We start from the raw sequence: 24,142 nt of genomic DNA, 5'->3' as shown, positions 1-24,142 counted from the left end.
CTGGTGACTGTTTACGAGAGAGAAGTCAGCTGGGCCCCCAAGAGGTCGCTGGTGGCGTAGGAACAGCGGCCAGACTGTAAAGAAAGGGGGAAGGAAAAAAAAAACCCTAGAAACTTTCTTCCTTGTTGCGAATAATCGCCGCCCCCCCTCCCCACGCCCCCAGCAGGAGCAGTAACGTGACACCGGAGCGAAATCCCGAGGCCCGAGCGGAGAGGGAGGGGAAAGGGAGGAGAGAGCTGCGGAGCGCCAGAGGGAGAAAGGGGAGGAGAAGGAGGCAAACCCTTGTCAAGGAGGTGGAGCGAGGGGATGGTGTCCGCCTCCTGTTCCTCCCTGCCGTTTTTTTAGAGAAGCCTGAACCGGGACAAAACACGCCAAGACCGACAGACACAAAGCCGGAGGGTCCACGCTAGCGCTGGAGGCGAGCCCCGGCGGCCGCGAGCGAGCCCGAGGCGCGGCTGGGCGCCGGGCGCGGGGGCGCTAGCGGGCGCGGGACGGGCGCGGCGCCTGGGCGCGGGCAGCGCCCCCGAACCGGGGCCGGACACCTCGGCCGCTCGGGCCGCGGCGGCGGGGACCATGCCGAGGAAAGTCTCCTGAGCCCGGCAACTTCGGCCCCTCCCTGCCCCCACCCAGCTGCCCTCCGCGCGGCCCTCCCCATGTGCAGCCGCCCGGCCGGGCTCTCCTCCTCGCGGCGGATGGGTGACCTTTTCCTGGCACGGGCAGGCTGTGCGAGGCGGCGAAGCAGGCGATGAAGAAGAAGCAGCAGCATCCCGGCGGCGGCGCGGATCCCTGGCCCCATGGGGCCCCTCTGGGGGGCGCCCCTCCGGCCCTGGGCAGCTGGAAGCGCCGGGTGCCCCTGCTGCCTTTCCTGCGCTTCTCCCTCCGGGACTACGGCTTCTGCATGGCCACCCTGCTGGTCTTCTGCCTAGGCTCCCTCCTCTATCAGCTCAGTGGGGGACCCCCTCGCTTCCTGCTCGACCTGCGGCAGTATTTGGGTAAGGAAGGGGGGCAGGCGCGAGGGCGGCGCCGGCTGCGCAAAGTTGTGCGGCGGGGAGAGGGGTGCGCTGGGGACTTCTCGCGCTGCCACCGCGCGCCGCCGCCGCCCCGGGGCTCTCCAGGTGCGAAGCCGCGAGCATCTGTGCCGCGGTCCGGAGCGCCTTCTTCGTCCCGCGGGTCCGGCTGTACTCACCGAGGAGGGGGCGCCTCTGGGTCGCGCGCCGACAGGTACCCCCTGGCGGGGCACCGGGCACCTTCCCCCGCCCCACCCCCGCCACCCCCACCCGACTGGGGCGGAGTGGATGGGTGTGTGGGTGTGTGCAGGAGTATGTGTATCTTCAGGACTCGGGGCGCGGGGAGAGGCGAAGGGAAGGGACAGTCCGCTCTGTGGCATTGTTAGTGAACACAGTTCAGTCCCGTCCTGCGCCGCGGGGAGTGCGGGTAGGTTTAAGCCCCTCTCCACGGTCGGCTCTGAGAATTCTGTCCCGCGGATCACCCTCCTGCCCGCCGGCCCTGGTGGCTCCACGGTGTCCCCGGGCTGGCTTATCCCTTGGCCGCTGCTGTCCACCCCGCCGCTCTCAGCGAGCCTGGCGCGGGGAACCTGCTCCATCTAGGGGTTTGGGGCTGCTCGAGGGGCGCTAGTCAGCCTGGCCAGCAATGTCTCCTCCAGTAACCCGAGGAGCCTCTGCGCTGTGTGCGTCTCAAGCGCAAGTCAAAACTTGTGTCCGTGTGTGTGTGTGTGTGTGTGTGTGTATGTGTGTATATGTGTGTGTATGTGCGTGTGTGTGGTTTATTAGGAGAGAGGCCGCCTATCTTTAGAAGTAAGGAAGGGGTTGTGATGGGAGGGAAAGAGCCGCTCCAGCGAGAAGGCGTGACCCCGCAGCTCCCTCGTCTTGGCTGCGGGAGCTAGGGTGCCAGGGCCGGGCGAGCGCAAGCCCAGGTCGCAGGGACGAAGCTGGCACGCGCGTTCAAGCCAAGGGATGATGCAGATCCCTCCCAAGTCTGTGGCCAAAAGAGGTCGTGCGGGGGTGAGGGCTGGGAGAACTCCAGCTTCTTGCAAGCATCCGAAGTGATAAACCTGAGCATCTGCACGATGAGAGCGAGTGCGGGGAAGCAGAGCCACCAAAGTGCTGGAAGGAAAATGAGCCAAATGACCCGGGCCGCCTGGAGGCTGCCACATTTACTCCAAATGTCACTTCGTGGCAGAAGCCACAGGTCTAGATAGCAGACCGTTTGGAGAAAAGAGAAAAAACAAACAAAAATCATCAGCCAACTTACAAATGTGTTAGGGCATTTGGAAATGTAGAGATGGATTAAATAATGTTCTTTACCTTGTAGAAGAGCTCAGATTTTAAAAGTTACACTTTTATTTCGCTGTTGGTAGGTTCTATTTGGGGAACTATAGATTAGAGCAAAAGATTGCCCAAGTAGATTTCCGTAGCCTTTGGTTTCATACAGGATTTGGGACAATATACCCTTTATTAGGGAATCAAACCTCTTCTTTTCCTAAGTTCTGTATTGTGGAGTCTCATAGCTTCTTCCACACTCTGACACCTGCCAGTGCCACAAAAGTTAAATATATTTTCATCACCAACAAAAATTCCTGTTAACTGGCATTGGGAGGCAAGTGTTGAGGCTCAGGGTCTTTCTCCATGAAATCTTACAATGAATTCTTGCAGAAGTTCTTTTAGGTAACGTATGAAGGCCAGGGGTGTAGGGAAAAGTGTAATGGACCAGGATGGAAGACTTCTGTGCCCATTGTCCTGGAAGCACTTGGCCTTGCATAGGGTAATAAACTTCATAGGCCTGATGTTTCATGGCGGAATTAGAAGCTGGACTAGACTGTCAATGAAACCTCCACCCAGCTCCTAAAGTTTTGGGGTTCTGACACCTTTCTTGGGGAAGGGAGAATCTGGGAGGAGGAAGAAGCAAAGGTACTGCTGAGGGTGAAATCAAGGAAATTCAACATATATTGCATGAACATTTTCACTTTATATTTCCAAACAATGAAGCCTAATAAATTTGGGTGGTCAGTTGGTAGAAGGGTGAATTCTTAGCCTTTGTTCAGGGAACTAGGAAGAACTGAAAGATTGCATGCTGCTTTTGTTACTAACAGATCATTACATTTCTGACAATGTGATGGGTTCAAAATGACATCATTGTGAACTGAAAATAGGACACCCTTGGGCAAATTTGTCCCTTGTTGTCTTGTCACATAAATATAATGAGTTTTGGGGAAAGTGGGCTTGTGGTATTTCGGATGGTCTAAAATATACCTTTAATAATATAACGCCAAGATATCTGCAGAATTACTTTCCCCTGTTTTTCTGCATTCTTTTATTTTAGTGTCTGTCAAAACAAAATTTGTGGTTAGTAAACACGTCGTCTCAGTTTCCTCAGCCAATTTTGGAAGCAAGTATTTTTCGTAAATGTAAGTTCATGGAAAGTCAAAATTTTCCAAATCAAAATAATGTTTATATCAAACACTTTTCTTTACAGAATATGATTTCAGTATAGTTACACACTATTCTATGTCCGACACACAATGGCCACTCAGTAAATATTGGTGGGATTAATGACTCTACCTATTGTATCAAATAGGCAGTGTAATATTTAACATATTGAATATTCTCATAGGAAAGCCAAGAGCTATAGTATTCATAGTAAAAGCTAATATTTATCACGCATATGCCAGTCAGTGCATACACAAGGTGACATTCAGTCTACACAGCAACATGGTTGGTAGGTTGTATTGTTATTTCTGTTTTCTGTATGGGAAAAATGAGGGTAAAGAGTTATGAAGAACACATAGCAATCGAAGCAGGACTTCAGCCCATGTCTGTCTGATTTCAGTACCCATTGCCTAGCACTATGGTCAGTTTCAGGGAGAAAAGGGAGGGAGAGCCAAGATGCAAATGGGCATATAGTATATACCTAAAGTAAAATAAAAAAAAGATAAGTTAAAAAAAAAAAGCTGGACTGGCTAAAAAACGATCACATTCCTTCCATAATTCCACTTTCCTTTTCTTGATGTTTGTACTCTAAGTATTTTGAGGAGCCAGCAGAGAAGAGAAGTAATTCAAGCAGCTGGTCTACTTTAACTCTACCTTCATATGTTAATCCCCACTATGCTGCCTCCATTTATTTGGGGAATTAGACCCTTCCTGAGCTGGACAAAAGCTAGGAGTAATGGTAGTCAGAACCACATCTCCTGGGCGTTTTCTCTTTCTTTAGCAGTTGTGCTGTGTCTAGTCTAGTGGTTCTTAATGTAGGTCTTTGGGACTGCCGCATCAGCCTCATCTGGGAATTTGTCAGAAACGTACATTCTAAGTTCTTATCCCAAACCTGCTGAATGAGTCTGGGCACAGGACCCAGCAATCTGCTTCAGCAAGTCCTCCAGGTGATTCCAATGCCGAGCATTTGAGAACCATTATTGTAGAGCAACGTATTGCTTTCAGGAGGCTTCCCATGTATTTGAGAGAAGGAGGAGGCATGTGAGGGAGGTAGGTAGATTTATAAAGTATTGAAAGATAATTAATGGACATGGTTTCATTTTTTAATTTCAACTTTTATAAATGCATCTTCTTTGCTACTTAAGCCCCATTGTTTCGAGGGAAGGACCAGCCAGCAGCGCCAGCCCCAGCTGGTTTTAGACTTTCTGAGGTTAGGAGAGGTGTGGAGTAGGGTGATTCGGGGCAACCGGAAAGTGTAGTGTGGGGAAGGGAGAGAACAGAGTCACCGATGCTGCTTTCTTTTCCCCGCAGGACACAGTGGCAAACAGTCCTTCTTTCTAGATAATTTGGGGAAAAGGCAGAGTATGTCCTCCTTAAAGAATGTTCTGCTGTAACACATTTGAAAAAAGTGAAGGAAGTGGTGGGGAGGAAAATCATGCGAGGATAACTGTTATGTTGATTCTCCACCCTCAGACTGGGAGGAGGGAGAACACAAACATGCGATAAGGTAAATAGAAATATACAGCAAATGCTATACTTCAACGTGGAGACCATGGTCTTTCCAATTAAGTGAAATTTTTTTGAAATGGCATTCAAACTTTGATTTGCTAAGGAAAACAAACAAAAAATCAAATAAAATCTCCCCCAGAAATTAGGTTATGATGCAGCCTTGCTGCCAGTAGCCTGATTACTTATGAGCTGTGGAAATATCAAAAACTTGGAATAACACTCATTATATTGATATAAACAGAATAAGCCAGATGGCTTACTACTGATCTTGTACGACCGGCAAACTCTTATGATTTATCATCCAGCCTTGGATATGTGATTTAGACTTCATGGGAGCTAAACTTGTTGGACTCATTCCAAGTTGATATGCTTTCCATTTTTAATTTATACCACTTTAAATGGAGATATAGAGCTTTAGTTCTCAGAATTGCCAATCTTTACATATACTATATATGAGACTGGCAATTTAGAGTCAAAAAATGAAAAGTATGTCATTTTATTGAATATGAAATTCTCTAAGTGAATTTAAAGGAAAATGTGAAAATAGAGGTTCATATCTATTACCAAATAGTTGCTTTGAACCGTAAAAGCCAAATTTTATTTTTCTTCACACATGGTTTAAATGTAGTACTTTAGGCTCCAAACAGTAATCTAGGAAATGAATGCATAAAATATGATGTTATCAATAGAAATTGTTGACGAAGGAAAAAATGACATTCTTGTTGATAGCTAAAAGTTTATAGTATAGAGTTGGTTGAGGACACTTGGCACTGTATTAGAGAAAGGACAGAGAATGGAATTCAACTATGGTCATCTGTTCTGTAAACAAATGTTCTGTAAGCATGAAGGGTGAAAAGCAGTCTGCCTTGCAAGCCATTTTGTAATATAGACTGGTCTCAGTATGAATTGTTTAAGAACACATATAAATGTGGATTATCTAAATACTGTCTTTCTTCAAATTCCTGTCATCAATCCAGGCTTAAGACACTGGTTAGTTTTGTTTTGGAGAAACTGGAAAGAAAGTGGTCAAGCTTTTTGAGTCCCGAAAGAAATAGTATCTTTTGCTTCCTCCGAGGGAGGCTGAAAGAGCAGAAACAGTAGCTTACCCCGCAGCTGTACTGGTGGGTGTCCATGATGGACGATGAAAACGCATCTTGTTTGATGGATTGTAGTGCTAGAATTATTAGGAATTACCACTTCTTTTTTGTTTTTGGGAAAGAAGTAAGACTTGATCACAAATGAATTTTGTCATACCTATATTTATTTGTATTAAATAGAAACTTGGCTGTAAGCAAACTGTGATATACATAAATCCCTTTTTAAAAAAAATCAGAAATGGGGACAGAAGCACTAACATTTCACCAAAAATTCTTATTTGCAAAAGTCAATGTAGCAAGTGTTTTGGAAGAAAATTCCAAATGAAGAACATTTCAGCATTTGCTATTAGTTTTTAAAAGGCTTGTTGAGATATAATTCACCCATTTAAAGTTTTTAATAGTTTAATAGCTTTTAATATATATAGATATATTAATATATAATACATATATTACTATATAATATATCTATATATTCATAATCTATTATATAGTAATATATCTATTATATATTAATATATTTATAATATATTAATTGTGATAATGTGGTTATTACCACAATTTTAGAAAATTTTCATCACCATGAGGAGAAACACCATACTCTTTATCCAACACTTTTGCCCCATCAACCCCAGCCCTAAGCAACCACTAATTTACCTTCTGTCTCTATAGATTTACCTATTCTAGGCATTTTATAGAAATAGAATAACATAATATGTGGTCTCTTGTGATAGGCTTCTTTTATGTGACGTAATGTTTTCAAGGTTCCTCCATGTTATAGCACGTATCAGTACTTAATTCCTTTTTATGACTGAATATTTCCTAAGAATTATTTTTATTGTGGAATAAAATGTTCCATAAAGCTGTATGGATATACCACATTTTGTTTATCCATTCACGCGTTAATGGACATTTGGGCTGTTTCATCTTTTGTCTAGTGTAAGTAGTGCTGCTATGAACATTTGTGTTGCGAGTTTTTGTTTGAACACCTGTTTTCTGTTCTTATGGGTATATACCTAGGAGTGGGATTGCTGAGTCATATGGTAACTTTAAATTTAACTTATTGACTGCCAAGCTGTTTCTACCATGCCTGCACCATTTTACACCTTCTCCCCCAGGAATTTATGAGAATTCTAGTTTCTAAACATCCTCACTGACTTTTCTTATTTTCCTTTTTTTTGTTTAAATTATAGCCATCTTAATGGGTGTGAAGTGGTATATTCATTGGGGTTGTGTTATGCATTAGTGATGCTGAGCATCTTTTCATGTGCTTGTTGACTATTTATATAACTTCTTTGGAAAAATGTCTATTCACATTTTGTGGGTTTTAAAAAAAATTTGTTTCTGTAGACTTTGGGGGAACAGGTGGTATTTGGTCACATGAGTAAGTTCTTTAGTGGGGATTTGTGAGATTTTTGTGCACCCATCACCCGAGCAGTATACACTGCACCCAATTTACAGTCTTTTATCTCTCACCCCCTTCCCACCTTTTCTCCTTGAGTCCCCAAAGTCCATTGTGTCATTCTTGTGCCTTTGCATCCTCATAGCTTGGCTCCCATTTATGAGTGAGAACATGTGATGTTAGTTTTCCATTCCTGAGTTGCTTCAGTTGCCTATTTTTGAATTGGGTTGTTTGTATTTGTGTTGTTGAGTTGTAAACATTATTTATATATTTGTAACACTGGACCCTTTTCAGATATATGACTTTGCTATTAATTTGGAGGTTGGGAAATATGATACTGATATAAATACAGTATTGTTATGTTTTGTTCTCTATATCATAAGTGTTCACTTTTTCAAGGAGCAAGAAATTAGTTTTATACTAAATGACTTTTAAAGCATTAAATATAGTATCGGGGTATATAGTAAAACCTAAATAAACTCTGAAGATGGATTGAAAACCAGGACCTGTTCTGAAGAATCCTCAGGGTCTTGTTGTACACTTATGGATTACTTTGAATATTAAACACTTTACATTTATCTCTAAGGTATGACAATTCATGGATAGTTAACACTTACCTATTTTAGAGATGTCACAAAGCTTGCTGTGGCTTGTATGTGGAATATGAGTGTAGCTAATTTTTGAACAGCAGATTATAGTATAATGGATCTATATTGTCTTTATGTTTGCTCACTAGAATGGAGCTGATGAGCTTGGCAGGGGAAAGCACTTGAGTCCACTATGTTCCTTATACAATATATGAAGCAATCAAGGAAATCTTAAGCATTCTCATGAAATTGGAATTCATATGCAATTTATTTTGTATTCATGTTGTGGTATAATATGAAGGACAAATATGTAGGGACAATATTTGCTATGTATGTTTCTCTTTAGTAAAATAGCTTATGAGTTTTAAGAAGAAATATTGTTTTTGTAAAAATGACAGAAAATTTTAGGTTTCAAAAATATATATGATCAAAATAAGAAGCTCTAAAATAAGTAGTAAGGTGTTGTTTAGTAGAACCTCAGTTTGAATAATTGGTAACATTCTGAAATGGTCTGCCTCTGTGTCCCTACCCAAATCACATCTTGAATTGTAGTTCCTATAACCCCCACATGTGATGGGAGGGACCCGGTGGGAGGTAATTGTACCATGGGGGCAGTTATCTCCATGCTGTTCTTATGACAGTGAGTTCTCATGAGATCTGATGGTGTTATAAGGGGCTCTCCACCTTTTGCTTGGCACTTCTGTCTCCTGCTGCCATGTGAAGAACAGTGTGTTTGCATCCCCTTTTGCCATGATTGTAAGTTTCCTGAGGCATCCCCAGCCATGAGGAACTGTGAGTCAATTAAACCTCTTTTCTTTAAAAATCACTCTTTTGGGCATGTCCTTATAGCAGCATGAGAATGGACTCATACACTCATATTCAAAATTACCAGGGAACCAGATATAGCTGCTTAGTGTTAAAGCTCTGCCATACCTCTTGATCTGTTTCAGGGTTTATATTGATTGTCTGTAATTTCCCCCAAACTGCCTCTGGCTCATTTTTGTTGTCTCACTGCCTGCTTAGGCTCCTGCTAATGCCTCTGTGATGATTGTTTAGGAAGCTAAAACTCCAATTAGGATCTCTAAACTCCTGTATTTATTTATTTCATGACCTCTTATAAAGTTTTGACATTTTACCTTGTATTGTGATCATCTGTGAGCAAGCGCCTTGAAGGGAGGAAGCTTTTTCAGTACTTTGCACCCCTGCTCTGACACCTCTTCTGGGTGCTCTGCACAGGCCCTTAGGAAGTGGCCATTGATTCAGTATATTTGCTGAGCAACCTCTATTCACTAGGATTCCAAACTCTGCTTTGTTTGGTCTCTATTTTAAGTAGAGAATATAGGTGGGGGGATGCCGAGAAAGACTAGCTCAATTGATATCTTTAGCCTATTTCTTCCTTGCTCTTTGAAACTGGCGCCCCAAGCAAATACATTACAACCACTTATAACATACAAGTACATATAGTTTTTTTTAAAAAGATGGTCACCCATTCTAGAGTGTGGTGGTGCCATCAGGGCTTACTGCAGCCTCAACCTCCTGGACTTGAGCCGTCTTCCCACCTCAGCTTCCTGAGAAGCTGGGACTACAGGAACAAGCCATCATACCTGGTAACACAAACATTTTCTTCCGTGCACAGAGAGAGCTATCCACTTCTTACCTTTGGGCATTTGGCATTATACTTTTGTAGCTCTCTCTGTAATTAAGAATATCTCAGGTCAATCTAGAGATTTGTGTGCATACAGTTAGAATGCAAATTTTTGTTACTTGTCATTTTTCTGCAATCCTGGACCAGTTGTTTTGGGAGTTTACAGAATAGCAGTTATTTCTGTAGGTTAGTGTCTTCTTTAGGTAACAATTTGTATTAAATAAGCCAGTATGTTTAAGCATGACTTTAAGTCATGAAGGAGATGAGACCATGGGATGAAGTGATTTTTGAAATCGTGACCGAACAAAGTTTAACCTAGAACTGCAGTATGACCGTACTGTAAAATTAGGTCTCAACACACCAACCCATTTACCCTTGTTTGGGTAAAAGATACTGTAATAACCTTAAGTCATGGCTTTGATTAGGTAATTTTTAGTTCATTCAGTAATAGATGATTTAAATAACATATTACCTTTAACTGTACTGCATTGCTGTTTTTTTAATTCAATGAGTACAACTTTCATAACCTTGATGAAAAGAAAAATGAGAATATTCTGAGACATATGAATTCCTTTGTTCAGTCATTCAACAAATATTCACGAAGGCCTTCTTTGGGGCAGAAGCATCAGGCACTAGGAAGGATATAGGTTTTGGTACGGAGCTCTGGGTGTGAAGCACTGTATTACCGTTCATTAGCTGGGACTGCTTGGGCAATTTTATTAACCTCTCTGAACCTCTGGTGTTTTGATGCACACAATAGAATTAATGATTGCTGTTTTATAGGATATTTCTCTAACCCAAGGCCTGACATTTAAATTCAACAATTGTCAATTTTCTCAGCTTGTTCTTTGCTTCCCTCTGACTCCCTATTCATTTAGCGCACATACACATGTGAGTGCACACACACTCATACCGGCACACAGCTGGGTGGGTATGCAGATTCACTGATAACTTGGCTTCCAATTGAAAGAACCAATCAATCCCAGAAATATAAAATTACTTAACTAGTATTTTTGTGGCTCGTCTTGTCAGTCTCAGATTGGCAAGGGCTCTTCAACAGCTGACAAGTTCTAGTAATGCACCCACCCCACTAATTATATATATCCACACCTTCTTGCTTCTTCTCTTCTGCTTCCTGAAAATGGTCTTTAAAGGACACAGTCTTTGCACAGCCTCTGTTTTGAATGTGTCCACACTACTTTTTTTGTTCCTGCATTCACGAAATAAAAATAGCTGTGGGGAGGGAGTATGCTGTAGCTTACTCTCTGGGATAGCCAGCTGTTCTAGGATTGCACTAGTGATCCATAAACTACTCCCTTTCAGAAACAATCACAGTGCCAGGCATACACTGTGCCTGCGACCAGAACTTCTCCCATTCGTCACAAAACTACCATATCCAGCAGTACGGCCGCTTTCTTTGCTCGGTTCCCACTTCCCTCTCAGTGGCAGGTGGAGCAAGAGCAGTGAACTGCAGAAGCGGATCTTGTGTCTTCACCGAAAGGCTGGTGAACTTGCTTGTTTCCCTTGCCCAGCCTCTGTGTTGCCTTGCTCTGTCAGCCTCAAGTGGATGCTGGGGCAAGTGAGAGCCCTACCATCTGGCTTGGCTGGTCACCTGCTTCCTTGAGCAGTTGAAGGCAAATGCTGATTTTACATTATGTCATAGAAGTTGTATTTTTCTTGGGGATCTTAAAAACCATGACCTTGCAATCCAGCACAGAGTTTCCTGCTCTAACACAAAGGCTGTTTGACATGAATGCCTTCCCATTGGATAAGCAGAACTGTCGGGCAGAGCCATGCGGCTGGATGGAAGGAGCACTGGGCCTGGGTGGGCAAGGAGTCCTGACAATAAGTCAGTTGTCAGTGTTAAGTCACAGGAGCCTCTTAAGCTTCAGTGTCTTCATCTCTCTAATGAAGGAGTTTCATTTGATCCGTGATTCTTAGCTGTTTCATTCCTTTAGGATGCTCATCTGTAGCAGTGTTTCCACATGGTCTTGACTGTCACTCTGGGAATACATCTCAGTGGCCAGGAGAGGGAGAGAGGGTATGGCACTGGAAGCCCTTTTAAAAGGTCCCTGAGGTGGCCCGGCATGGTGGCTCACGTCTGTAATCCCAGCACTTCGGGAAGCTGAGGTGGGCAGATCACAAGGTCAGGACTTCGAGACCAGTCTGACCAACATGGTGAAACCCTGTCTCTACTAAAAATATAAAAATTAGCCGGATGTGGTGGCACGCAACTGTAATACCAGCTACTCAGGAGGCTGAGGCAGGAAAATCACTTGAACCCTGAAGGTGGAGGTTGCAGTGAGCCGAGATCATGCCACTGTAATCCAGCCTGAGTGACAGAGTGAGACTCCGTGAAGGAAGGAAGGAAGGAAGGAAGGAAGGAAGGAAGGAAGGGGAGGAGGAGGAGGAGGAGGAGGAGGAGGAGGAGGAGAAGAAGAAGAAGAAGAAGAAGAAGAAGAAGAAAAAGAAAGAAAGAAAGAAAGAAAGAAAGAAAGAAAGAAAGAAAGAAAGAAAAGAAAGAAAGAAGAAAGGAGATAAAGAAAATCCCCGAAGTAATTTTTCTGCACACTTTCAGGGGAGAGTGTTTCTTTTCTCTTTATAATCACTGAAGTAGATCTTTCTAAGATCTCTTTTGTTCTTAAAAATCACGTACTGAAAGAGATAAGAGGTCATTTAATTATAGCAACTGAAACAAATATAAGACTATTTTCTTTGGACCCAAATACTTATTTAAAAAATTGCAGGAGACAAGTGACTAAGGCAAGTAGAATACACAAAAACATTTTAGGCCATCATCACCGTCATTTTCTGAGTCTTAATCATAGTTAAATTAAAAAATAAAATCAGCAGCACTCTTGCCCCACCTCCACCACAACTTGCTCCAGAAATTAGGGGAAGCAGAATATCCCCGGGAAGTCCAAGAGTGAAGAGGCAGAGTAAGACATGTGTTTCCAGAGTTCAGAGTCTCACTATGTGATAGCAAGAAAGAGGCAACCAGTGGGGATAAGAAAGCTGTGTTGCTGATGAGGATTCTCACAACCTCCGCCCAGCTGCCTGCTACTGGCCATCCCATTTCACTGTGGGCAGCTCCAGTGGATAAGAGGGTTCTTCACAACATGGTGATCTACTCCTTTATCGCTTCCAGCCATTTTTTTTGCTAGTTCTTCTGGAAGCAACATAGACTTGTCTATTGGACTTTATAGTCTTTCAAATAATTGAAGATACTAAAGTGACTATTATGTCTACCAACCCCTGCTACATACATAAATCTTGTCCAGACCAATAGGTCTATTTACCAGTACTTTCTCATCAGAAGTCATTTTAAGACACAGAATGTTAAAACCACCTTAAAGAAAAAATAAACTACATTAAAATGAAATCTGAATAATATAATAACACCCCATAAATGTAGCAAAAAAAAAAAAGACCCAAACTGGGGACAGACATCTCCCCAGGAAATGCAATTTGTATCAGCATATCAATGAGAAAAAGATAAACAATTCATGTGATAAGTGGGCAGAGAATAGGAGCAGTCACAGGAGAGGAGACACAGCTGGCCAATAAGCACATGAGAAATGAAATGATTTTGATTCCCTTACACATCCTAGCCCCCCTTCCTTTGTCTACGTGGCCCTTAAAAGCCCGCAGAATGGAACAATTTTCCAGTCCCCTCCGTTTGTGAGCCTACTTTGTGCAGTGGTACGTTACTGTCAGAAGGGATCCTCTTCTAAACTGTCGTTTTGAGAATGACTGCTGCTCCCACCGCTGTTCTGAGGGTGTTAGCCGCAGGGCTTGCCTTCAAGGCTCCCAGCGGGCTGGCTGGAGCCTTGCTTCAGCTCCTCCAAGCACGTGCAGCCAAGTTCTGGGAGCCACGTCAATGTTGGTTGATGGATCCCCTGGGACGCCCTCTCTGCGCTCAGAACACAGCCAGTAAACCATGGGCAGATCACAACAAACAGCACCCTGCCTTCTGCTCCGCCTCCCTCCATCTACCACAATGCCAAGTTCCTAAGAAGCTTAAGGGAGAAGGAACCGCTGTGGTGCTTAGAACGCAGCATCTTGCCTGGAAGTATTTTCTCAATCTTTGAGAAAACAGTGGAACTGACTCATTTGGTCAGAGCTTTTCAGAAATGTGATTGCAGATCCCTTGCAATTTCATTCTGCTTTAGTGTCAGAATTCATCCGACAACGTGCCAAAAAAAAAAAAAATGTGTGTAAAATCACATACAGATTTAGACGTTTTAAGAGGAAGTTATTTTTACCACAGCGGGGAAGCAACCAGAAAGTGCCAATTGGTGGAGAAGGCAGGGCAGGGCTCAGGAAGGAGGGTGGGTGTCTGAGCAACCTGAGCCTGACCACACTCAACCCTGCAGCCTTGCCAGCCTGGCCCGGGGACTGTGGTGTGGTCACCTCTTAGCAGGTGGAGGGAGGAGTTCCTGTGTGGAAGATCTGCTCGAAGGAGGAGAATGTTGACATAACCTCAGAGTGTGGAACCAGCTTCAGCAGTGCGGGGTTAACATGGGTTACGCTTGAAAATGTGTTGTGTGCCCTCCCAACAGCCCATAGAAGCACCTTCCTAACAGCTGCGCAGGACACAAAGGTGAAAATGGAGAAATGATTCCAGAAAGCCACATAAATATAAAGACCAAATGATGCAGTGTCTTTATTTTGTTTTAGTAGTTGACAGGACTGAGGCCATCTTGTTTTCTTTGCTCATGAATTTTCCAACTCAAAAGGCTGTTCGTGTTTGCTTGCTGAGCAGAGATCCAAGGCCTGAGAGAGCCTGAAATGTTTGTGGCTATATTCTTCATTCATGCTGAGAGATAAAGACATTCCCAGAAACTAAAGGGAGGGAACAGGAAATATTTGTTAAGATCTATAACCTCTGGCTTTTGTCACCCGTTTGCACCTGGGCAAAGGATATCTAGAGCTACCATTCAGTGATAATAGTTTGGGTCTCATAAGATGGTGAATTGTTCAAATGTGTTTGGAAGATACTTTACGCAAGCATCCTTGTCTTTCTCTCCTATTCCTTGTGGCTGAAGAGAGGCATGTGTTTTTTACGTGATTGGGTCTTGAAATGTATGTGGTTACCATGGTGGTGCTCTGACCCAAAACTCTGGCATAGAGTGTGTGTTTAGGCATGTTTTTGGGGTGCTTCCTAGCATGGTCAGGAGAACCTACTAGAGCTGAATTTGGTTGCCGAGCAGGCTTCTATCATAGATGCAGGGGGTATAAATGTACATTTTTTAAATGGGTGTATTGCATAATAGTGAGGTTTGGGTTCCTAGCATACCCGTTACCCAAATCATGAACACTGTGCACAAAAGGTAATTTTTCAATCATCAAGCCTTTCTTCCCTCCCTGTTTTTGAGAGTCCCCAGTGTCTATTATTTCCCTCTGTATGTCCACATATATCCATTGTTTAGCTCTCACTTAGAAGTGAGAATGTGTGGTATTTGGTTTTTTGTTTCTGAGTTACTTCACTTAGGACAATGGTCTCCGGTTCCATTCATGTTGCTGCAAAAGACATGGTGTATTTAGACCACATTTTCTTTATGTAGTCATCCATTGATGGACAGTTAGGTTCATTCCATGACTTTGCTATTGCAAATAGTGCTGTGATATACATACAAGGGCAGGTGTTTCTTTGATATAATGATTTCTTTTCCTTCTGGTATGATATAATGATTTCTTTTCCTTCCCAGTAGTGGGATTGCTGGGTCAAATGGTAGTTCGATTTTTAGTTCTTTGAGAAATCTCCTTACTGTTTTCCATAGAGGTTGTATTAATTTACATTCCCACCAACAGTGTATACATGTTCCCATTTCTCCCCATCCTTGCCAATATCTGTTGCTTTTTTGACTTTTTAATACTAGTCATTTGCCTGGTGTGAGATGGTATCTCACTGTGGTTTTAATTTGCATTTCTCTGATGATTAGTGACATTGAGCATTTTCTTTTTCATATTTTTGTTGGCTATTTGTATGTCTTCTTTTAAAAAATGTCTGTTCATGTCCTTTGCCCACTATTTAATGGGGTTATTTGCTTTTTTTCTTGTTGAGTTATTTGAGTTCTTTGTATATATTCTGGATATTAGTCTTTCGTGGGATGCATTTTTGCAAATATTTTCTCCCATTCCATTGGTTGTCTGATTGCTCTGTGGATTCTTTCTTTTGCTGTACAGAAGCTCTTTAGTTTAATTAAGTCCTTTTGGTTTATTTTTATTTTTGTTGCATTGCTTAGTCATGTATTCTTTGCCTAGACCAATTTTCAGAAGGGTTTTTCATAGGTTTTCTTCTAGGATTCTTATAGTTTCAGGTTTTACATTTAAGTCTTTAATCCATCTTGAGTTAACTTTTTATATTGCGAGAAAAGGAGTCCAGTTTCATTCTGCATATGGCTATCCAATTTTTCAGCACCATTTATTGAATAGGATATCCTTTCCTCATTGTATATTTTTTGCCAACTTTGTTTGAGATCAGTTGGTTGTAAGTATGTGGCTTTATTTCTGGGTTCTCTATTCTGTTCCATTGGTCTATATGCCCTTTTTTCCCCTCAGTACCATGCTGTTTTGGTTGCTATAGCCTTGTAGTATAATTTGAAGTCAGATAATGCCAACCCTCCAGCTTTGTTCTTTTTTGCTTAGGATTGCTTTGACTATTCAGACTCTTTTGGTTCCGTATGAATTTTAGGATTGTTTTTTTCTAATTCTGTGAAAAATGACATTGGTAATTTGATAGGAATTGTATTTAATCTACATGTTACTTTGGATAGTATGATCATTTTAATGATATTGATTCTTCCAACCCACATGCTTGGATGTTTTTCCATTTGTTTGTGTCATCTACAGTTTTTTCATCAATGTTTTGTAATTCTTGTAAATATTTTTCACCTCCTTGGTTAAATGCATTGCTAGGAATTTTGTTATTTTTTATGGCTACTGTAAATGGTGTTGAATTTTTGATTTGGTTCTCATGTTGAGCATTACTGGTGTATAGAAATGCTACTGATTTTATACATTGATTTTGTATCCTGAAACTTTACTGAAGTAATTTATCAAGTCTAGGAGTCTTTTGGTGGTGTCTTTAGGGTTTTCTAGGTATAAGATCATGTCATCAGCCAATAGAGATAATTTGGCTTCCTCTTTTCCAATTTGGATGCCTTTTATTTCTTTCTCTTGCCTAATTGGTCTGGCTAGGACTTCTACTACTATGTTGAATAGGAGTAGTGAGAGTTGGCATTCTTGTCTTGTTCCAGTTCATAGGGGAAATTCTTTTAACTTTTCTCCATTCAGTATGACTTTGGCTGTGGGTTTCTCATATATGGCTTTTATTATTTTGAGGTATGTTCTTTTGATGCCTAGTTTCTTGAGGGCTTTTATCAGAGATGTTAGATTTTACCAAATGTTTTTTCTGCAGCTATTGAGATGATCGTATGGTTTTTGTTAGGCTCGTATCTTTGCGCTTCATTTGTTTTATGGCATAATGCATTTCTGTGCCAAAATATAGCCCCTTTCCCCAGATTTTTTTCTTTTCACCTTGTCAGAATGATAGTTGACTTTGTTCATTGCAGAATAAGTCTTACTCACAAGGCTTAGTCTTCATTGAAGTCTCACATCAGTGAGGCCTACAGGATCAGAGACACATGTTCTCCTATTGCTCTCATCCACTCACTTACTTGCCCTCCTTTACATTTAGCTTGGCAGCCTTCCTCTGTTGTCTTTCCCATGTATACAGATTCATTCCTTCAACAAATGTTCATCAAGTACCAGTTATGTGCTGAGCACTAAGATAATCACCACACTCATGGGGCTGTGTTGTATCTGGAGGGACAGAGAAGGACTTAAGATTCCATGTGAGGTGTGATGAACAGGGGGAGTTAAAGGAGGTAGTAGAGGCAGGGATTGGTCATGCCTGGATGTGATTAGACTGATGATCTCTTTCCTAAAGGCCCTGTTGATGTTAGTAGATCAGGGATTCTCAAGCTTGGCTGCATGACAGAATGACTTGGAGAGCTTTGGAGAATGCAGATATGTATTTATTTGGTCAAGGGTGAGGCTGGGCATCTGTATGTGTTAAAAGCTCCCTGGGTAATTCTAATATGCAACCAAGGTAGAGAACTCCTGTAGTAGGTACCGGGTTGGAGAGTTTTGTGTGTACAGTAAATCCTCTTACAGTACTATTTAGGGATGCTTTATCTTAATCTATAATCTTTTATTAGTCTATGACTTATAACACTTTAGCTTACAGCTTTTCTATGCTGGGATCTCTCAAACTTTAATGTGCATGCAAATCATTTGGGGATTTGTTAAGCTATAGATCCTGATGTAGCAGGTCTGGAGCTGGGCTTGAGATTCTGCATTTCCAGCAAGCTCCCAGGTGTAGCTGGGGTTGCAGTTGAAGAGCCACATTTTGAGTAGCAAGGGTCTACGCCACAGCATTTCTGGGCAATAATGAATACCTGTAAATAACAAATGTGACAGGGTTCAGCATAGCTCATTAAAAATTGGTGCTGTTAAGCATTTCATAGATTTCTTTTAAACTGAATTTTCATTCACCAGTTTGGTTGTCCCAATGTAAGAACATGAAGTTTTTCTTAAGTGAGAATCACACTCTTGTATGATTTCAAGTTTAAAATGGCTGTTTCTATTCAGCTTTGTGAAATATACTATTAAAATGTAGGCTACTTGGAGTTTTGTGAACATATAGATTTTGACCTAATGTCAAGATTTTTAGTAAGCATTGAGAGCACACCAGCTGGTCTTAGAGATGAAGTTTCTTCAAATAGTTATTGCAGATTAGGTACCATCAAAATGTTATTTTACATTTTGATGGTGAGGCATAGTATCAGAATTTATTACCAGAGGTTCTTAACATCCAAATATTCTAGGTAAAGTTTTTTTTTTTCCCCCAGAGAAAATAATTAGATGCAAATAGAGTGAATAATGAGAATGACTCTGTGTAATTCTTTAAAAACACAATTTTGGCCAGGCGCGATGGCTCACGCCTATAATCCCAGAACTTTGGGAGGCTGAGGAGGGTGGATCATGAGGTCAGGAGTTCAAGACCAGCCTGGCAAGATGGTGACACCCCGTCTCTACTAAAAATACAAAAATTAGCCAGGCATGGTGGTAGGCACCTGTAATTCTAGCTCCTCGGGAGGCTGAGGCAGAGAATTGCTTGAACCTGGGAGCAGAGGTTGCAGTAAGCAGTGATTGCGCCACTGCACTCCAGCCTGAGTGACAGAGCTAGTCTGTCTCAGAAAAACAAAAAAACACAATTTTAAGAATTAATTAAAACTGTTAATCCATGCTCATTGTAAAATATTGAGATATAGGAAAAAAGCACAAAGAAGAAAATAAAATGCACACTAATTTCTTTGTTCACACCTGCTTTGGTTACATGCTTTCTCCACTCTGTGGTATCATAAATATCATTTCACATCTTTACATATTTTTCTACAACATGGGTTTTCATGGTGGTAAAGTAGCCTGTGAATTGAATGTACTATTAATTCCTATAAGAAGCCTTTTTTGATATTTGGCCCATTTCCAATTTTTTGTGGTTGTAGATAAGATTATGATGAACATTATTAAATTGTTGCAGACTTCCCTATTTCCTTAGGATAAATTTCTAGACTTGGAATTGCTTGGTTAAATGTATGCCCGTTTTAATAATGATTTTACAAACTGACACATTGATACAGATTTGTATATTTCACTAGGCATCTATTACCTGTTTTGCCCATACCCTTAAAAACACTGGATGCAATCTTTTAAAAATCCCTTACCCATTGAACTGGTGAAAGTGACACTCTTATTCTTTAATTTGTATGTGTTTCAATATTAGTGAAAGTGAACAGTTTATGCTTGTAAGACATCGGTCTTTTTTTTGGGAATTGCAGTTTTAAACTTCTTTTGCAATTTTTCCCTATAGATGTGTTCTTCTTTTTCTTACCAATTCTCAGAGCTCTTTAGAGATGAAGGATATTAACCCTTTGACATACATGCAAATAATAATTTCCTGGCTTTTTATTTGTCCTTTTGTTCTAAAAGTCAGTTTCTTTTATTTTTCCTGTGCATTAATTACGTTTTTCCCATTTATTCTTTGCTTTGCTTTTATGCTTAGAAAAGCCTTATATCCCATCAGATACATATTGTCTATATTTCCTTCTCATTCTGTTGCTGTTTCATTTTTCATTTACTTTTTAAATCCTGTTGGCATTTATTTTGGTGTAAAGTAAATTAACTCAATGATTTTTGCAAGTCTATCTGGAAATAAAGTTGTCATTTTGAATGATATCCTTCTTCAACAGTAAATGCATTTTTAAAACATTAAAATGAATTGATTTGAATTGAAAGCTTTTTAGAGGAGTTTTGAAAGCACTGTTTGTTGTTTGATCCTAAATTTTGGCAGTGGGAGCGCTTCTGAGGCCATCTGGTCCCTCCTCGCAGTACTAGAACCTGTGCTTGAGCCTCTCCCCTTCTGTTGCCTCTCCCAGCTATGATTCTCAGCGCAGGTCCACAGCTGCTCTTGTTTCTGGAGAGAACTTTTATCCCCAAATCAGTGGAACCTGTAGTTGCTAGCACTCAGGCCAGCAGACATGACCGCTGTCCTTCCTGGCCCACTGCCGCCTGGATAGCCCATGTGCAGAATTGGGCAACTGTGTGGGTCTCAGCCTCCTGGGTTCCTACTGGGTCTCAAGCAAAAAATGCAACCCTTGGACAGCTGCATGCAGCCTAGCACATATACCCTTTGGGTGAGCTCCTCAACAACAGCCTGGCTGTCTATTTGGGGTATCTCAGGAACAGAGACAGCACTCATTTGAACACTATTTGTATAAGCAGCTAGATGGTAATCATTTGTTTAGTTCCTGTAAATTGTAGCTCTTTTTAATGTCTACAAAATTCAAGGCACTACAGACATTTAAAAGCCAATAAGATGGACCAGTACAGCTATATTTCCTGTTTAGGAAATTACATTTTCTTCTATGAATTTGCCTTTAACAGGATGTTTCATATCACAAGAGGCAGTGTAGTGTTAACAAAGCATTGGGCTTCAAATCAGAAGTCCTCTGTTTGTGTCCTGGCATTGCTGCCGTGCAGCTGTGTGACCTTGGGTAATTCACTTAACCTCTCTGAGTCTCTGTTGGAACTTTAGAGGGACTCTTTCTGTTCTAGAACAACTACCTTCGAATTATAAAGAGCCTACTATCTGATATTCTCCAGACTGGAATACTGTAGAAATTTGCATTTATAATACATGTTAATAAACATACATGTCTTCAGTTTAGTCAGTCACTCAGAAGCCTGAGCAGAGCAAGTGGCAGATGGGAGTATAGGAATGCAGGAGGCTGTGTGTGCGTGTGTGTGTGTGTGTGTGTGTGTGTGTGTGCGTGTGCATATGTGTGTGTGTGCGTGTGTGTGTGTGTGTGTGTGTGTGTGCTGTCCAAACTTACAAAAATTCTGCCGCTAGGCATTCATAAACAGTGGTTGTTTGTTGTATAGATCCCTACTCTTTCTGTCAATTATTTTTTTTGTAAGAAAAGACCTTGTATAATTATGTAAATTACAGTTTAGTTTACTGGATATTATTATGCATTTCCTGTTCTTTCAAAGGACTAGATAAAAATTCTCTGTATGTTGTAAGACCTCTGGCTACCTCACTTTAAATTGTAAACAATGATTAAAAGTTCTAAAACATTCACCCTGTGATCATTGGATAAGATTTTAATTTTTTCAAAATTGAAAAAAAATTGAATATGCTGATGACATGAAGTTTCTTGCAAGAGCTGCTAGTCTAGCCTCTGATACAGTTGTATATGAATTCATCACTTCCATGCAGACGTTCTTGGTAGTAGAGATTTGCCTACGTAACATGGGGAGCCCAGAGGAGAAGAGAGAAGGAGAGGGATTCAGGGAGAAGGTGATGCTTGAGCTGGGCATTGAAGCATATGTAGGTGTTTTCTATGTAGAGATGTGAGAAAAGGGCATTCTGGAGTCTAGAAAGAAGAGCATGTGCAATGGCAAGCTACTGGGCAAAATTGTGGCATTTGTGGGCATGTGGGGAGTGCAGAGTACCTGGCCAGAAACCATGGCAGGGAAAGGGAAGAGGGTTGCTGCAAGGGAGGTGCCTACAGTTAAAGGAACTTGCGAGACCTTGATCATGTCGGGGTCACCACCTGAGACCTCGATCACATTGGGGTCACCACCTCAGATGTTGATCACCACCTATGGAGGTCTGTCCTGCAGACCCTGACTCAATGACCAGATGAATGAATGCATTCTCATGCCCAGTACAGTGATTTTGAGTGGGCTAGGGGTGGTCATCAGCTGCTTTCAGAGGGCGATTGCAGCTAACTGAGCATAACTCCCTGTACCTCCTCACATTTATTCCATATAGCTTTAATAACAGAGTTTCTAAGTCAATATGCTTATGGATAATTAACATGGTTAAAAGAGTGGTTTTATGAATGATAAAAGCTTTAGGTTCTAGGGCCCAGCATAAACACCATTAATGGGTGGTCCCCCTTTTACCTCCTGCTGAGAGGGCCATCCAGCACAAAATTTACATGAGCAAACAGTTTGAATAGAGACAAAGGAATGTGGGGTAGACAGAACTTAACTGGGGAAGCTTTATTGTCCCTATCTTTTACACAATGACTTAAAATTCTAACAAACTAGCTGCCTTCAGCCCGTTCCATCAAAACCTTTCAGCCTTCCAAAAGATTTGAGACTATAATCTTCTAACTTTCCCAAATATTTCCCTAATATTTTGCCAGCCACTCTGAGTGAATCTCAACCAACTTGTATGTTACACAAACTGGTATGCAATGGGAAGCCACCAAACATATTTAGACCACAGAGTGAGAGCGGATTTCGTATTCACAAGCTCAACTCCATAAACAGAAAGGAAGAACTGTAGTCATGGGAAAGCCTAGGGCAGGTATCTGATATGATCCTCTTAAACAGTGCTTTATAGTTTAGAAAGTACTACACCTTTGTTATCACATGCACCTCTTCCCTCTCCTGAGTGGTGGGTGTTAAGCTCCCTTTGCAGATGAGGAGCCTGAGTCCAGAGACATGAAGGGTCCTGCGTTGCCCAGCTGGTACAGTGGGCAGAGGGAGAGGTCTAACTTCCCACCCAGGTCCTTTGCCTTTTCACCTCATGCCACAGGGAAGCATATTTCAGCAAAATACTGAAATATATTTCCAACTTTTTAAATGAGATTTGACTTTCCAAGTACTTTTAATTTTGATAAAAAAGGGTTGACAAGACAAACAGCTTTTATCCTGCAGGTATTGATTTAGTAGAATAGAGTCATGTTGCTGTACTTCATTGGTGACATTTTCCTGTTATGATAGCATTCTACAAGCTGATGGTTTGTTTTTTCTGATTAGCTAAAATGGAAAGAAAAATCTCCAGTGTGCTTTTATTAGGTTAGGATAAAACATCTCTTGAATTTATGTTTCAGTTATTTCAGTAACTTTGATCATACCATTTTGTCACAGGTTAAGTTGGCATTGAGGCTGTAATTTCTTGCTGTTTGAAAATGACTACGTATTGAGTAAGGCCGATTTATTTTCTTTGTGCGATTATTGAAGATTATAGAAGTGGCGCTACTTCCATCTTACCTTAGGTTACACAGGCTGGGGCTGTTGAGCTTGCATTCTGAGCATGGCTTTTTGTAGAGCTGTTCAGCCTTCCAACACTTGTTGGATGACATCCAGCCCCACCCTGTTCTGCCACCTGCTCCGGAGAGGTCTAAAGCAAAATGTTCCAGTCATTTTTGTTTTTAAACCAGAAGCAAGTTTCTACCTCTTTAATTTTGTTAAAATATAGTTGGAAGAGAGTGAGTCTAGGTCATAGAAAATTGAACAGTGCTAAGATGGAATGGGTAGTGGATAGTCCTTTAGATAATGACTCAACTGTTAGAATTTAAAGGCATCTTTTTAGAGAAGAGATAAAGAAGAAAACAGCTCAAACGGGTGCTCCATGCCCCAGGTGAGCCTGCCTGAACTTACACATGATCTAGAATTCATTGGATGATGTATGTTTACTAAGGTAATTATAACATGTACCTGAAATGAGTTTTTTCAGATAACTGTGAAATTTATAGCTGAATTTGTTGGAGGCCAAAGCAAAAAGAGAGTGTGCCATGTGTTACCATTGTCCAGACTAAGATGCATACCAGCACATTGGGAAAGGACGGCCTCTCTCTTTCTACCTTCCCCAAAAGGAGCTAACTATTCGATCTTAGAGTATCATAAAGGACAATGCCTCCTACAATATTTTTCCCCTAGAAATGAAGACATGTTCTTCTTGAGGCTGTGCTATACGTTGGCCCTTTATAAAAGTGAAAAGCATAATATCAAACCACAGCTCAGCGATGGTATTTCCCTAGGGAGCTGAGCCTTTGAAGTGTAGGTGTCTTACTTTTCACTGACTTTATATG

At 41.6% G+C, this 24,142-nt stretch overlaps 1 protein-coding gene across 1 annotated transcript in view; it reads left to right on the top strand.

The window, feature by feature from the left end:
• Positions 1 to 343: 343 nt before the first annotated feature.
• UST (uronyl 2-sulfotransferase) overlaps positions 344 to 24,142 on the top strand; it is a 324,841-nt gene continuing 301,042 nt past the window's right edge. The window contains exon 1 of the mRNA XM_017505760.2: positions 344 to 992. Coding sequence (XP_017361249.1) covers positions 746 to 992 — 247 coding nt within the window. The 5' untranslated portion in view covers positions 344 to 745. The remainder of the gene's footprint in view (positions 993 to 24,142) is intronic.

Source organism: Cebus imitator, unplaced genomic scaffold (assembly GCF_001604975.1).
Source record: "Cebus imitator isolate Cc_AM_T3 unplaced genomic scaffold, Cebus_imitator-1.0 Scaffold341, whole genome shotgun sequence".
NCBI classification, from domain to species: Eukaryota; Metazoa; Chordata; class Mammalia; order Primates; family Cebidae; genus Cebus; species Cebus imitator.
Note: the sequence above shows the minus strand (reverse complement) of the source record. Positions and strands in the feature narration are given on the sequence as shown.